This window comes from Xyrauchen texanus, chromosome 5 (genome assembly GCF_025860055.1).
Source record: "Xyrauchen texanus isolate HMW12.3.18 chromosome 5, RBS_HiC_50CHRs, whole genome shotgun sequence".
Classification (NCBI taxonomy): Eukaryota; Metazoa; Chordata; class Actinopteri; order Cypriniformes; family Catostomidae; genus Xyrauchen; species Xyrauchen texanus.
Window position 1 is genome coordinate 253,219 of NC_068280.1, and position 13,780 is coordinate 266,998.

Here is a 13,780-nt window from a genome sequence, read left to right on the forward strand (position 1 = left end):
AGTATTCTAGTATGCAGTATTCTAGTATACAGTATTCTGATTTATATGCAGTATTCTATTATGCAGTATTCTGATTTATATACAGTATTTTAGTATGCTGTATTCTAGTATGCAGTATTCTAGTATACTGTTTTCTGATTTATATGCAGTATTCTAGTATGCAGTGTTCTAGTATGCAGTATTCTAGTATGCAGTATTCTAGTATGCAGTATTCTAGTATGCTGTATTCTAGTATACAGTATTCTGATTTATTTACAGTATTCTAGTATACTGTTTTCTACTATGCAGTATTCTAGTATACAGTATTCTGATTTATTTACAGTATTCTAGTATGCAGTATTCTAGTATGCTGTATTCTAGTATGCAGTATTCTGATTTATATGCAGTATTCTAGTATGCAGTATTCTGATTTATATACAGTATTCTAGTATGATGTATTCTAGTATGCAGTATTCTAGTAAGCTGTATTCTAGTATGCTGTGTTCTAGTATACTGTTTTCTACTATGCAGTATTCTAGTATACAGTATTCTGATTTATATACAGTATTCTAGTATGATGTATTCTAGTATGCAGTATTCTAGTAAGCTGTAATCTAGTATGCTGTGTTCTAGTATACTGTTTTCTACTATGCAGTATTCTAGTATACAGTATTCTGATTTATATGCAGTATTCTAGTATACAGTTTTCTGATTTATATGCAGTATTCTAGTATGCAGTAGTCTAGTATGCTGTATTCTAGTATGCAGTATTCTAGTATACTGTTTTATAGTATGCAGTATTCTAGTATACAGTATTCTGATTTATTTACAGTATTCTAGTATGCCGTATTCTAGTATGCTGTATTCTAGTATGCAGTATTCAGATTTATATACAGTATTCTGGTATGCAGTATTCTAGTATGCAGTATTCTGATTTATATACAGTATTCTAGTATACAGTATTCTAGTATACAGTATTCTGATTTATATGCAGTATTCTAGTATACAGTTTTCTGATTTATATGCAGTACTCTAGTATGCAGTAGTCTAGTATGCTGTATTCTAGTATGCAGTATACTAGTATACTGTTTTATAGTATGCAGTATTCTAGTATACAGTATTCTGATTTATTTACAGTATTCTAGTATGCCATATTCTAGTATGCTGTATTCTAGTATGCAGTATTCTGATTTATATACAGTATTCTAGTATGCAGTATTCTAGTATACAGTATTCTGATTTATATGCAGTATTCTAGTATGCAGTATTCTAGTATGCAGTATTCTAGTTTACTGTTTTCTAGTATGCAGTATTCTAGTATACAGTATTCTGATTTATTTACAGTATTCTAGTATGCAGTATTCTAGTATGCTGTATTCTAGTATGCAGTATTCTGATTTATATACAGTATTCTAGTATGCAGTATTCTAGTATGCACTATTCTAGTATGCTGTATTCTAGTATGCAGTATTCTAGTATGCTGTATTCGAGTATGCTGTATTCTAGTATGCAGTATTCTAGTATAAAGTATTCTAGTATGCAGTGTTCTAGTATACAGTATTCTAGTATACTGTTTTCTGATTTATATGCAGTATTCTAGTATGCAGTATTCTAGTATACTGTTTTCTACTATGCAGTATTCTAGTATACAGTATTCTGATTTATTTACAGTATTCTAGTATGCAGTATTCTAGTATGCTGTATTCTAGTATGCAGTATTCTGATTTATATACAGTATTCTAGTATGCAGTATTCTAGTATGCAGTATTCTGATCTATATGCAGTATTCTAGTGTGCAGTATTCTGATTTATATGCAGTATTCTAGTATGCAGTATTCTGATTTATATGCAGTGTTCTAGTATGCAGTATTATAGTATGCAGTATTCTGATTTATATACAGTATTCTTCTATGCAGTATTCTAGTATGCAGTATTCTGATCTATATACAGTATTCTAGTATGCAGTATTCTGATTTATGTACAGTATTCTAGTATGCAGTATTCTGATCTATATACAGTATTCTAGTATGCAGTATTCTGATTTATATACAGTATTCTAGTATGCAGTATTCTGATTTATATACAGTATTCTAGTATGCAGTATTCTGATTTATATACAGTATTATAGTATGCAGAATTCTAATCTATATACAGTATTCTAGTATGCAGTATTCTGATTTATATACAGTATTCTTGTATGCAGTATTCTAGTTTGCAGTATTCTGATCTATATACAGTATTCTAGTATGCAGTATTCTGATTTATATACAGTATTCTAGTATGCAGTATTCTGATTTATATACAGTATTATAGTATGCAGAATTCTAATCTATATACAGTATTCTAGTATGCAGTATTCTGATTTATATACAGTTTTCTAGTATGCAGTATTCTAGTATGCAGTATTCTGATTTATATACAGTATTCTAGTATGCAGTATTCTGATTTATATACAGTATTCTAGTATGCAGTATTCTGATCTATATACAGTATTCTAGTATGCAGTATTCTGATTTATATACAGTATTCTAGTATGCAGTATTCTAGTATGCAGTATTCTGATTTATATACAGTATTCTAGTATGCAGTATTCTAGTATGCAGTATTCTGATCTATATGCAGTATTCTAGTATGCAGTATTCTGATTTATATACAGTATTCTAGTATGCAGTATTCTGATTTATATACAGTATTCTAGTATGCAGTATTCTAGTATGCAGTATTCTGATCTATATACAGTATTCTAGTATGCAGTATTCTGATTTATATACAGTATTCTAGTATGCAGTATTCTAGTATGCAGTATTCTGATTTATATACAGTATTCTAGTATGCAGTATTCTGATTTATATACAGGATTCTAGTATGCAGTATTCTGATCTATATACAGTATTCTAGTATGCAGTATTCTGATTTATATACAGTATTCTAGTATGCAGTATTGTAGTATGCAGTATTCTGATCTATATACAGTATTCTAGTATGCAGTATTCTGATTTATATACAGTATTCTAGTATGCAGTATTCTAGTATGCAGTATTCTGATTTATATACAGTATTCTAGTATGCAGTATTCTGATTTATATACAGTATTCTAGTATGCAGTATTCTAGTATGCAGTATTCTGATCTATATGCAGTATTCTAGTGTGCAGTATTCTGATTTATATGCAGTATTCTAGTATGCAGTATTCTGATTTATATGCAGTATTCTAGTATGCAGTGTTCTAGTATGCAGTATTATAGTATGCAGTATTCTGATTTATATACAGTATTCTAGTATTCAGTATTCAGATATATATATACAGTATTCTAGTATACAGTATTCTGATTTATATGCAGTATTCTAGTATGCAGTATTCTGATTTATATACAGTATTCTAGTATGCAGTATTCTAGTATGCAGTATTCAGATTTATATACAGTATTCTAGTATACAGTATTCTGATTTATATGCAGTATTCTAGTATGCAGTATTCTAGTATGCAGTATTCAGATTTATATACAGTATTCTGGTATGCAGTATTCTGATTTATATGCAGTATTCTAGTATGCAGTATTCTGATTTATATGCAGTATTCTAGTATACAGTATTCTGATTTATATGCAGTATTCTAGTATACAGTTTTCTGATTTATATGCAGTATTCTAGTATGCAGTAGTCTAGTATGCTGTATTCTAGTATGCAGTATTCTAATATACTGTTTTATAGTATGCAGTATTCTAGTATACAGTATTCTGATTTATTTACAGTATTCTAGTATGCCGTATTCTAGTATGCTGTATTCTAGTATGCAGTATTCTGATTTATATACAGTATTCTGGTATGCAGTATTCTAGTATGCAGTATTCTGATTTATATACAGTATTCTAGTATGCAGTATTCTAGTATACAGTATTCTGATTTATATGCAGTATTCTAGTATACAGTTTTCTGATTTATATGCAGTATTCTAGTATGCAGTAGTCTAGTATGCTGTATTCTAGTATGCAGTATTCTAGTATACTGTTTTATAGTATGCAGTATTCTAGTATACAGTATTCTGATTTATTTACAGTATTCTAGTATGCCATATTCTAGTATGCTGTATTCTAGTATGCAGTATTCTGATTTATATACAGTATTCTAGTATGCAGTATTCTAGTATACAGTATTCTGATTTATATGCAGTATTCTAGTATGCAGTATTCTAGTATGCAGTATTCTAGTTTACTGTTTTCTAGTATGCAGTATTCTAGTATACAGTATTCTGATTTATTTACAGTATTCTAGTATGCAGTATTCTAGTATGCTGTATTCTAGTATGCAGTATTCTGATTTATATACAGTATTCTAGTATGCAGTATTCTAGTATGCACTATTCTAGTATGCTGTATTCTAGTATGCAGTATTCTAGTATGCTGTATTCGAGTATGCTGTATTCTAGTATGCAGTATTCTAGTATGCAGTGTTCTAGTATACAGTATTCTAGTATACTGTTTTCTGATTTATATGCAGTATTCTAGTATGCAGTATTCTAGTATACTGTTTTCTACTATGCAGTATTCTAGTATACAGTATTCTGATTTATTTACAGTATTCTAGTATGCAGTATTCTAGTATGCTGTATTCTAGTATGCAGTATTCTGATTTATATACAGTATTCTAGTATGATGTATTCTAGTATGCAGTATTCTAGTAAGCTGTATTCTAGTATGCTGTGTTCTAGTATACTGTTTTCTACTATGCAGTATTCTAGTATACATTATTCTGATTTATTTACAGTATTCTAGTATGCAGTATTCTAGTATGCTGTATTCTAGTATGCAGTATTCTAGTATGCGGTATTCTTGGTATGCTGTATTCTAGTATGCAGTATTCTAGTATGCAGTATTCTAGTATACAGTATTCTGATTTATATGCAGTATTCTAGTATGCAGTATTCTGATTTATATACAGTATTTTAGTATGCTGTATTCTAGTATGCAGTATTCTAGTATACTGTTTTCTGATTTATATGCAGTATTCTGGTATGCAGTGTTCTAGTATGCAGTATTCTAGTATGCAGTATTCTAGTATGCAGTATTCTAGTATGCTGTATTCTAGTATACAGTATTCTGATTTATTTACAGTATTCTAGTATGCTGTGTTCTACTATGCAGTATTCTAGTATGCAGTATTCTGATTTATATACAGTATTCTAGTATGCAGTATTCTAGTATGCTGTATTCTAGTATGCAGTATTCTGATTTATATGCAGTATTCTAGTATGCAGTATTCTGATTTATATACAGTATTCTAGTATGCATGTATTCTGGTATGCAGTATTCTAGTATGCTGTATTCTAGTATGCTGTGTTCTAGTATACTGTTTTCTACTATGCAGTATTCTAGTATGCAGTATTCTGATTTATATACAGTATTCTAGTATGCATGTATTCTAGTATGCAGTATTCTAGTATGCTGTATTCTAGTATGCAGTATTCTAGTATACTGTTTTCTACTATGCAGTATTCTAGTATACAGTATTCTGATTTATATGCAGTATTCTAGTATACAGTTTTCTGATTTATATGCAGTATTCTAGTATGCAGTAGTCTAGTATGCTGTATTCTAGTATGCAGTATTCTAGTATACTGTTTTATAGTATGCAGTATTCTAGTATACAGTATTCTGATTTATTTACAGTATTCTAGTATGCGTATTCTAGTATGCTGTATTCTAGTATGCAGTATTCAGATTTATATACAGTATTCTGGTATGCAGTATTCTAGTATGCAGTATTCTGATTTATATACAGTATTCTAGTATACAGTATTCTAGTATACAGTATTCTGATTTATATGCAGTATTCTAGTATACAGTTTTCTGATTTATATGCAGTATTCTAGTATGCAGTAGTCTAGTATGCTGTATTCTAGTATGCAGTATTCTAGTATACTGTTTTATAGTATGCAGTATTCTAGTATACAGTATTCTGATTTATTTACAGTATTCTAGTATGCCGTATTCTAGTATGCTGTATTCTAGTATGCAGTATTCTGATTTATATACAGTATTCTAGTATGCAGTATTCTAGTATACAGTATTCTGATTTATATGCAGTATTCTAGTATGCAGTATTCTAGTATGCAGTATTCTAGTTTACTGTTTTCTAGTATGCAGTATTCTAGTATACAGTATTCTGATTTATTTACAGTATTCTAGTATGCAGTATTCTAGTATGCTGTATTCTAGTATGCAGTATTCTGATTTATTTACAGTATTCTAGTATGCAGTATTCTAGTATGCACTATTCTAGTATGCTGTATTCTAGTATGCAGTATTCTAGTATGCTGTATTCGAGTATGCTGTATTCTAGTATGCTGTATTCTAGTATGCAGTATTCTAGTATGCAGTGTTCTAGTATACAGTATTCTAGTATACTGTTTTCTGATTTATATGCAGTATTCTAGTATACTGTTTTCTACTATGCAGTACTCTAGTATACAGTATTCTGATTTATTTACAGTATTCTAGTATGCAGTATTCTAGTATGCTGTATTCTAGTATGCAGTATTCTGATTTATATACAGTATTCTAGTATGATGTATTCTAGTATGCAGTATTCTAGTAAGCTGTATTCTAGTATGCTGTGTTCTAGTATACTGTTTTCTACTATGCAGTATTCTAGTATACATTATTCTGATTTATTTACAGTATTCTAGTATGCAGTATTCTAGTATGCTGTATTCTAGTATGCAGTATTCTGATTTATATACAGTATTCTAGTATGATGTATTCTAGTATGCAGTATTCTAGTATGCAGTATTTTAGTATGCTGTATTCTAGTATGCAGTATTCTAGTATGCAGTATTCTAGTATACAGTATTCTGATTTATATGCAGTATTCTATTATGCAGTATTCTGATTTATATACAGTATTTTAGTATGCTGTATTCTAGTATGCAGTATTCTAGTATACTGTTTTCTGATTTATATGCAGTATTCTAGTATGCAGTGTTCTAGTATGCAGTATTCTAGTATGCAGTATTCTAGTATGCTGTATTCTAGTATGCAGTATTCTAGTATGCTGTATTCGAGTATGCTGTATTCTAGTATGCAGTATTCTAGTATGCAGTGTTCTAGTATACAGTATTCTAGTATACTGTTTTCTGATTTATATGCAGTATTCTAGTATGCAGTATTCTAGTATACTGTTTTCTACTATGCAGTATTCTAGTATACAGTATTCTGATTTATTTACAGTATTCTAGTATACTGTTTTCTACTATGCAGTATTCTAGTATACAGTATTCTAGTATACAGTATTCTGATTTATTTACAGTATTCTAGTATGCAGTATTCTAGTATGCTGTATTCTAGTATGCAGTATTCTGATTTATATACAGTATTCTAGTATACTGTTTTCTACTATGCAGTATTCTAGTATACAGTATTCTAGTATACAGTATTCTGATTTATTTACAGTATTCTAGTATGCAGTATTCTAGTATGCTGTATTCTAGTATACAGTATTCTGATTTATTTACAGTATTCTAGTATACTGTTTTCTACTATGCAGTATTCTAGTATGCAGTATTCTAGTATACAGTATTCTGATTTATTTACAGTATTCTAGTATGCAGTATTCTAGTATGCTGTATTCTAGTATGCAGTATTCTGATTTATTTACAGTATTCTAGTATGACTGTATTTCTACTATGCAGTATTCTAGTATGCAGTATTCTAGTATACAGTATTCTGATTTATTTACAGTATTCTAGTATGCAGTATTCTAGTATGCTGTATTCTAGTATGCAGTATTCTGATTTATATACAGTATTCTAGTATGCTGTATTCTAGTATGCTGTATTCTAGTATACTGTTTTCTACTATGCAGTATTCTAGTATACAGTATTCTGATTTATTTATAGTATTCTAGTATGCAGTATTCTAGTATGCTGTATTCTAGTATGCAGTATTCTGATTTATATACAGTATTCTAGTATGATGTATTCTAGTATGCAGTATTCTAGTATGCAGTATTTTAGTATGCTGTATTCTAGTATGCAGTATTCTAGTATGCAGTATTCTAGTATACAGTATTCTGATTTATATACAGTATTCTAGTATAAAGTATTCTGATTTATATGCAGTATTCTAGTATGCAGTATTCTAGTATACAGTATTCTGATTTATATGCAGTATTCTAGCATACAGTATTCTGATTTATATGCAGTATTCTAGTATGCTGTATTCTATTATACATAGAGTGAGCATGTGTGTTTAAAAAAATGACATGGTACTTTGCTGTATGATTACCATATTCATATAGCCTACCATTAATATATAGTGTGTCCAGGTAATGGTTCATGTCAGTCATTTGTGATCGGACATCTTTAATTTTGATTCAAAACTAATGATAGTAAACACCGGGTACATGTCATGGTGTAGCTTTTCTCGCTATTCTGCTACCTTGTCCAAAATATAGCTTCGCTACTGAAAAGCTACTTGAAAAACGAGTGGAACTAACACCCCGTAACTCAGAAATGTAGTTAAGCTAATAGCTTTGCTAATTATAGCGAAGCTACGACCCATCACTGAACGTTTAGAACCTTGAGTATGCCATGAATAAATAGACAATTATAAAAAGATATGTTTTGGATATATTTTACTAGCGATTGCTGCCATTTTTATTTGTTTGATGTCTGTATAATATGCATCTGTCACTGAACCTGCTAGCATACTATCTTTCGCCATAGTATGCACCTGTTACCCTCTATTATTAGGGCCCAAGCACTGAAAGTGGGTAGACCCTATTGTTCTTCTAAGGATTATTATTATTAATATAATTTTTAAAATTTTGGGGCACTTAGATTGCTTAAAAACTCATGACTTTTTGCACAGACATCAGAGTTGTCAGCCATTAGGCTTGGGCAAAAGTTGTAGAAGGAACATTTGGGGGGACTCTGTAGTGCCACCTTGAACATGGGTATGTTATTGAGGCCTCTGTAGCACCCCCATTTTCACCTACAGTCACCAAAATTGGTAGATATATTGTTCTCATCAAGCTTGACAACTTTTATAAGTACAGTCATTAGCTCCACCCAACAGGAAGTCAGCCATTTCAATTTTTGAATATTGCAGTCTCTGAACTTCTAAAAACTCCTGCTAGGGGATTCACGTGACTGTCACCAAATTTAGGCAACATTATGCCAAGACTTTGATTATGCTAAATTGCGAACTGATTTCTGATACATTCTACGGTGTCGCCATGGTGAGGCAATTAATGAATGGTAAACACTGGGAAACAGGAAGTGTCACATATCTTCTGCATGCGTTGTGTGATTATGATGACAGTTCAGCTGTATGTTTGTTAATGGGGGCTGACCACATGGATGTGGCTAATGTGGGCCATCACCTGGCAGCAGGAAGTGTGGCACTTACACCAGACTTTGAAATAGTCCTGTTATTTTTATCCAAATCACTTCTTGATATCTTACATGGTATTATCATAGCCACAAGTCAAATAACAAACTTCTCGTTTGGACTGTTCAACACTTTATATATAGAATAATAATTCGAGACCCTTTTTTTAAGGCCAGTGACATTTATACTTTCATAAAAATATAAGATGAAAATATTTTCATATATATCATACTTTTATAACTGTTTTTCTTTATGACTTTAATACATTCTGCCATCTGGACATCAAACTTACAAATGTCTTCTGTCAAAACAGACCACAAATGTGACTGTAATACCAAGATGTGATTAATATTGACATTAATATTGAGAATGTCCAATGAGCTCAGAGAATAGGGGCATTGGGAACAGGTCAATATTAAGCCATTAAAGTTATTTATATGATACATGTAGATACATTGTAATGTGATATTGTGCTGATGTTTGTGTTCAGATTGGCTCATATTTCGGAGCGTCTCTGAGCATGTTGGATGTTGATTCAGATGGAGACTCAGATTTTGTTCTGGTCGGAGCTCCATTATTTCATCAGTCTCAGCCGCGAGCAGAAGGAAGGCTGTACGTCTACGCTTTAACAGACCAGGTATTTACAGCTTCATTCATCTCTGTTAACATTGTCATGATACACTTTTGTGTGGTGTAGCGGTTTAAAGGGATCTTCTCTCCTCATTCACTCATCCTCATGTTGTTCCAAACTCGAATGAATGTCTTTCTTCAGTGGAACACAAAAGGTGAACAAGTCATCTGATCTCAGCGGTTTACATCTCACTAGATGGGGAGATTGTCAGTCTATACATTTCAGATCGTTTCTCACACAAATCTATCACATGGCTTCAGAAGACAGGAGTCACTTTTCTTTCTCATTTCTTTTTTAATCATTTACATGTCTCTAAAGTTGAATAGAAATGTGGAACATCACCAGAAGTTAGTCCTACAAGAGTAACACATCTGCAGTATCAGGCCGCCGAGTTTAGAGACTTGCACAGAAGCAGAAGTGGATGTTTAGACTAGTAGTTTTCAAGAGGAAGTGCCTTTGGCTGGAGGTTGGAAGCTCATTTAACTACATAGAAATTGAAGTGAGCGGCCCAAGGCCACATTAGGCTTCGTCAAGGTGCTTGTAGTATTTGAATTTGGCTTTTGTACATTTAAGTCCTGGAAAACCTTGAAAACAGACATTTTTTTAAATCAAGAAAAGTGCTTATAGAAACATTCTTGTTATTATCTAACCTCTTTATGTGCTGTATGATGCTTATGACTATCTTGGGAACTGAGAACTGAGAATCTTCTTAGTCAGATTCTGTTCCATTAAAACATACAGGAACACATGATTTTCAAGGCTTTCATTTCCGTTAACTGTTGTAAAATATGGAAAAGCCTTTCTGTCAACCTCCCGTCTACTATGCGTCAGTTCTTTATAGAGTATTAAAAACATATGAATCAGTCAGTAGTTAATTCAGTACTAATCCATTAGTTACTGAATTAAACTGACTCGTTTACTGAACTGAAAGTCATTCATTTTGACATGACTTGAAATGAACCAAGAATGAATACTGCACACTGTGTTCTTATGGCTTGTTTGACAATGTGCAATTAAAGATGCACATTATTTTAGTAATATTTTTATTTGTAAAACTAAAATGCCCTAAGTTCAGTCATGAAACTCTACTTGGTGCAAGCTGAAAGGTTCTTTGAACTTGTAATCTGTTAGCCAATCAATTCACTTTCCTTTTGTAATATTTAAATTTGCTCAGTTTGTAAGTAAGCCAGTTTCACTGCAGCGTGCTGCAGAATTTTCTCTAAAAATGCTATTTGCTCAGGTGGTGACTGGGGCTTTTTCTTCTATCAGCTTGCACGGTAAGGTCTGCTGTTGGCCATGACACATAGAAGCACGTCTTTATCGAGGTATGCCTTAGCCAAATCTGGAACTGGCACACATTGCTATTTTAGTTCATTAGATTAAATAAATCCACACATGATAGTCTAAATCACTAGATAAATAATCTCTGGGCTTTCCTGGACTAGGTAAACATCATCAGGTCACTAGCCGTTTAAGCCATTTGGCCAAGCAGTCCAAGGCGCGCCTAGCTAGCATTCAGAGCAGAAGCAGTACACAAGTCTTGGCAATAGATCTGCTCAGTTGGGGGGTTTGTGTTTGTGCTGCTTCTCTGCATTGTTGGAGGATTGTTTGTAATGTCTGTTTGTGCAGCAGCATGCCCACATGCTTAACTCAGTTTGTCTGTTTATGTTCTAGCTGCTGCAGCGTAGCAGAGCCAGTCCGCTTTGAAACCCAAATTGTAGTGTTTGAGAAGACCTTGAAAGTCCTGGAATTTGATTTTGTATGAACCCTGTTATCTGGAAAAGAGCAAACACAAATTCCCCTTTTGTTTTTCACAGAAGAAACCCACAAACATTGTAAACACATGCAATGTGAGCGTGTCAAACACAGGACGATTCGCAGCAACTTTGGCATCACTAAAGGACCTGAATGGAGACGGTCTGACAGATGTTGCTGTTGGCGCTCCTCTGGATGATGATGGACAGGGAGCCATCTACATCTATATGGGTCATGAAACACATGGCATCAACAACAAACAGCCTCAGGTGAGAGAACAAACAGATCTCTTTACTCCTGGGTTTGATAGTTTGGAAATCAATGACGTTAGAAAGCAAAAACTGAGGTTTCAAACTCATCTGATTCATGTGGACAGTGCGGAAGTATCTTGAGATACGTAAGAGCAATCACTGAGCAAAATAATGTCTTGTGTGTGTGTTCAGCGGGTCTCAGCACAGATGGTTTTGTCCGGTCTGCATCAGTTCGGTGTGTCTCTGTCTGGTCTGATGGATGTGAATGAAGACAACCTGACAGACATTGTGATCGGAGCACAAGGAGCGATCGTGCTGCTGAAGTACAACATTCACAATCTCATCTATACATTCACTTACAATCACAAATGAAAGATTGTTTGAGCTTATGAACTTGTAACCTGTGGGCTAAACATTAGCTTTTAAATGTTCATTTGGGGAGTAAATGAGTTTTACAGCAAAGTCTGCTAACCACTCTTTTTTGGTGCCTAACTGGCCAAATTGATCCCATCATTTATAAATAAACAATAGTATTGCTGCATGACTCTGTTTGTTTGTCTGCTAACATCATGTTTTCAGGGCTCGGCCAGTGATGTCTGTATCGTCACAGCTCAGTTTCAGTCCTAAAGAGATCAATCTGACCGACTTTGAATGTCCCAGCACGAATGTGTTTCACATGTTTAACCTCACTTCCTGTTTCACTATGACAGAGCGCACCAGTAGCACAGGTAACATCACACGCACTCACGACGCATGTTTGAAGTCTGTGATGGACGAATGATCTTGAGTTGTGTTGACAGAAAAAGAGTCTTGAAGTGTGCTCATGAAGAAAACTCGCCATGTCTGATTTCTCGCAGGATCTCTAAACAAGAGTCTGAATATCTCGCTGAATCTGAACATGGATTTCATCAGAGAAATGAATAGAGGATTCTTTGATCAGATGAATTCATCGTCTAGAACTCTACAACAGTCCGTCCTGCTGGAGTCGAAGTTCTCCTGCTTCAGTTTCTCCGTCTTCATGCCGGTTTGTGTCATCTGTCAGTGATTCAGTCTGTACATCTGTTGTTAACATGCATCTCCTGTGAGCACTAGCATTCAGATTTTGAGGGTTTCTGATTTCATGACAGTATACATCACTCACTACATCTGTGTGTTACTGCACAATAACAAAGTGCCAAAAATGTAGAAAATCAGAGCACCATTTCACTCAATTATACGTGACTCTTAATTTAAACACAAACGTGACATTCGGCGAATTCTGCATAGATTTAGTGGAGTTTTGCTCGTTTTTCAATTTGGATAAATGGTCAGTGTGTTGTTTTCTTTTAGAGCTGCAGCAACACAACGTTTACAAGTGTGGTCACCTGTTTCTTACTGCCTCTCATTGAGATCTGAGTGATCCGATCACAAAACATTTAGTTTATACCTGTGTTTAGTGTTGGGCCACATGTACTCCGATATGAGACAAGGCAGACCTACATACAGTCATAAAGCCTGATAACAACAACAGTGCCAAAATCAAACAAAGGGAATCCAAAACAGACTACAGATCCCATGAAGCCTTGTTCACTTTACACCTATGTGTGAAATTCTGAAGGATCAAACTCTCAACTCCTATTGGATGAGGCGCATAACAGAACGCCCCTCAACCATGACATCATCGGGAGTAAAAACCTCTGAGATCTTTCTGGGCGTTGCTTCCAGCGACAGCATGTGCCTCATCTAAACACAGCCCTGCTGCTATAAACTTTGTTATATTTCAAGAGAAGTGTTTT

At 33.3% G+C, this 13,780-nt stretch overlaps 1 protein-coding gene across 2 annotated transcripts in view; it reads left to right on the forward strand.

Moving 5' to 3' along the window:
* zmp:0000001082 (integrin alpha-D) overlaps positions 1-13,780 on the forward strand; it is a 58,404-nt gene that overhangs the window by 31,035 nt on the left and 13,589 nt on the right. The window contains exons 13-17 of one of the 2 annotated variants that reach the window (XM_052126517.1): positions 9,859-10,005; positions 11,817-12,023; positions 12,198-12,328; positions 12,585-12,733; positions 12,863-13,029. In XM_052126517.1, coding sequence (XP_051982477.1) covers positions 9,859-10,005; positions 11,817-12,023; positions 12,198-12,328; positions 12,585-12,733; positions 12,863-13,029 — 801 coding nt within the window. The remainder of the gene's footprint in view (positions 1-9,858; positions 10,006-11,816; positions 12,024-12,197; positions 12,329-12,584; positions 12,734-12,862; positions 13,030-13,780) is intronic. The other variant, XM_052126518.1, reaches the window with a different exon arrangement.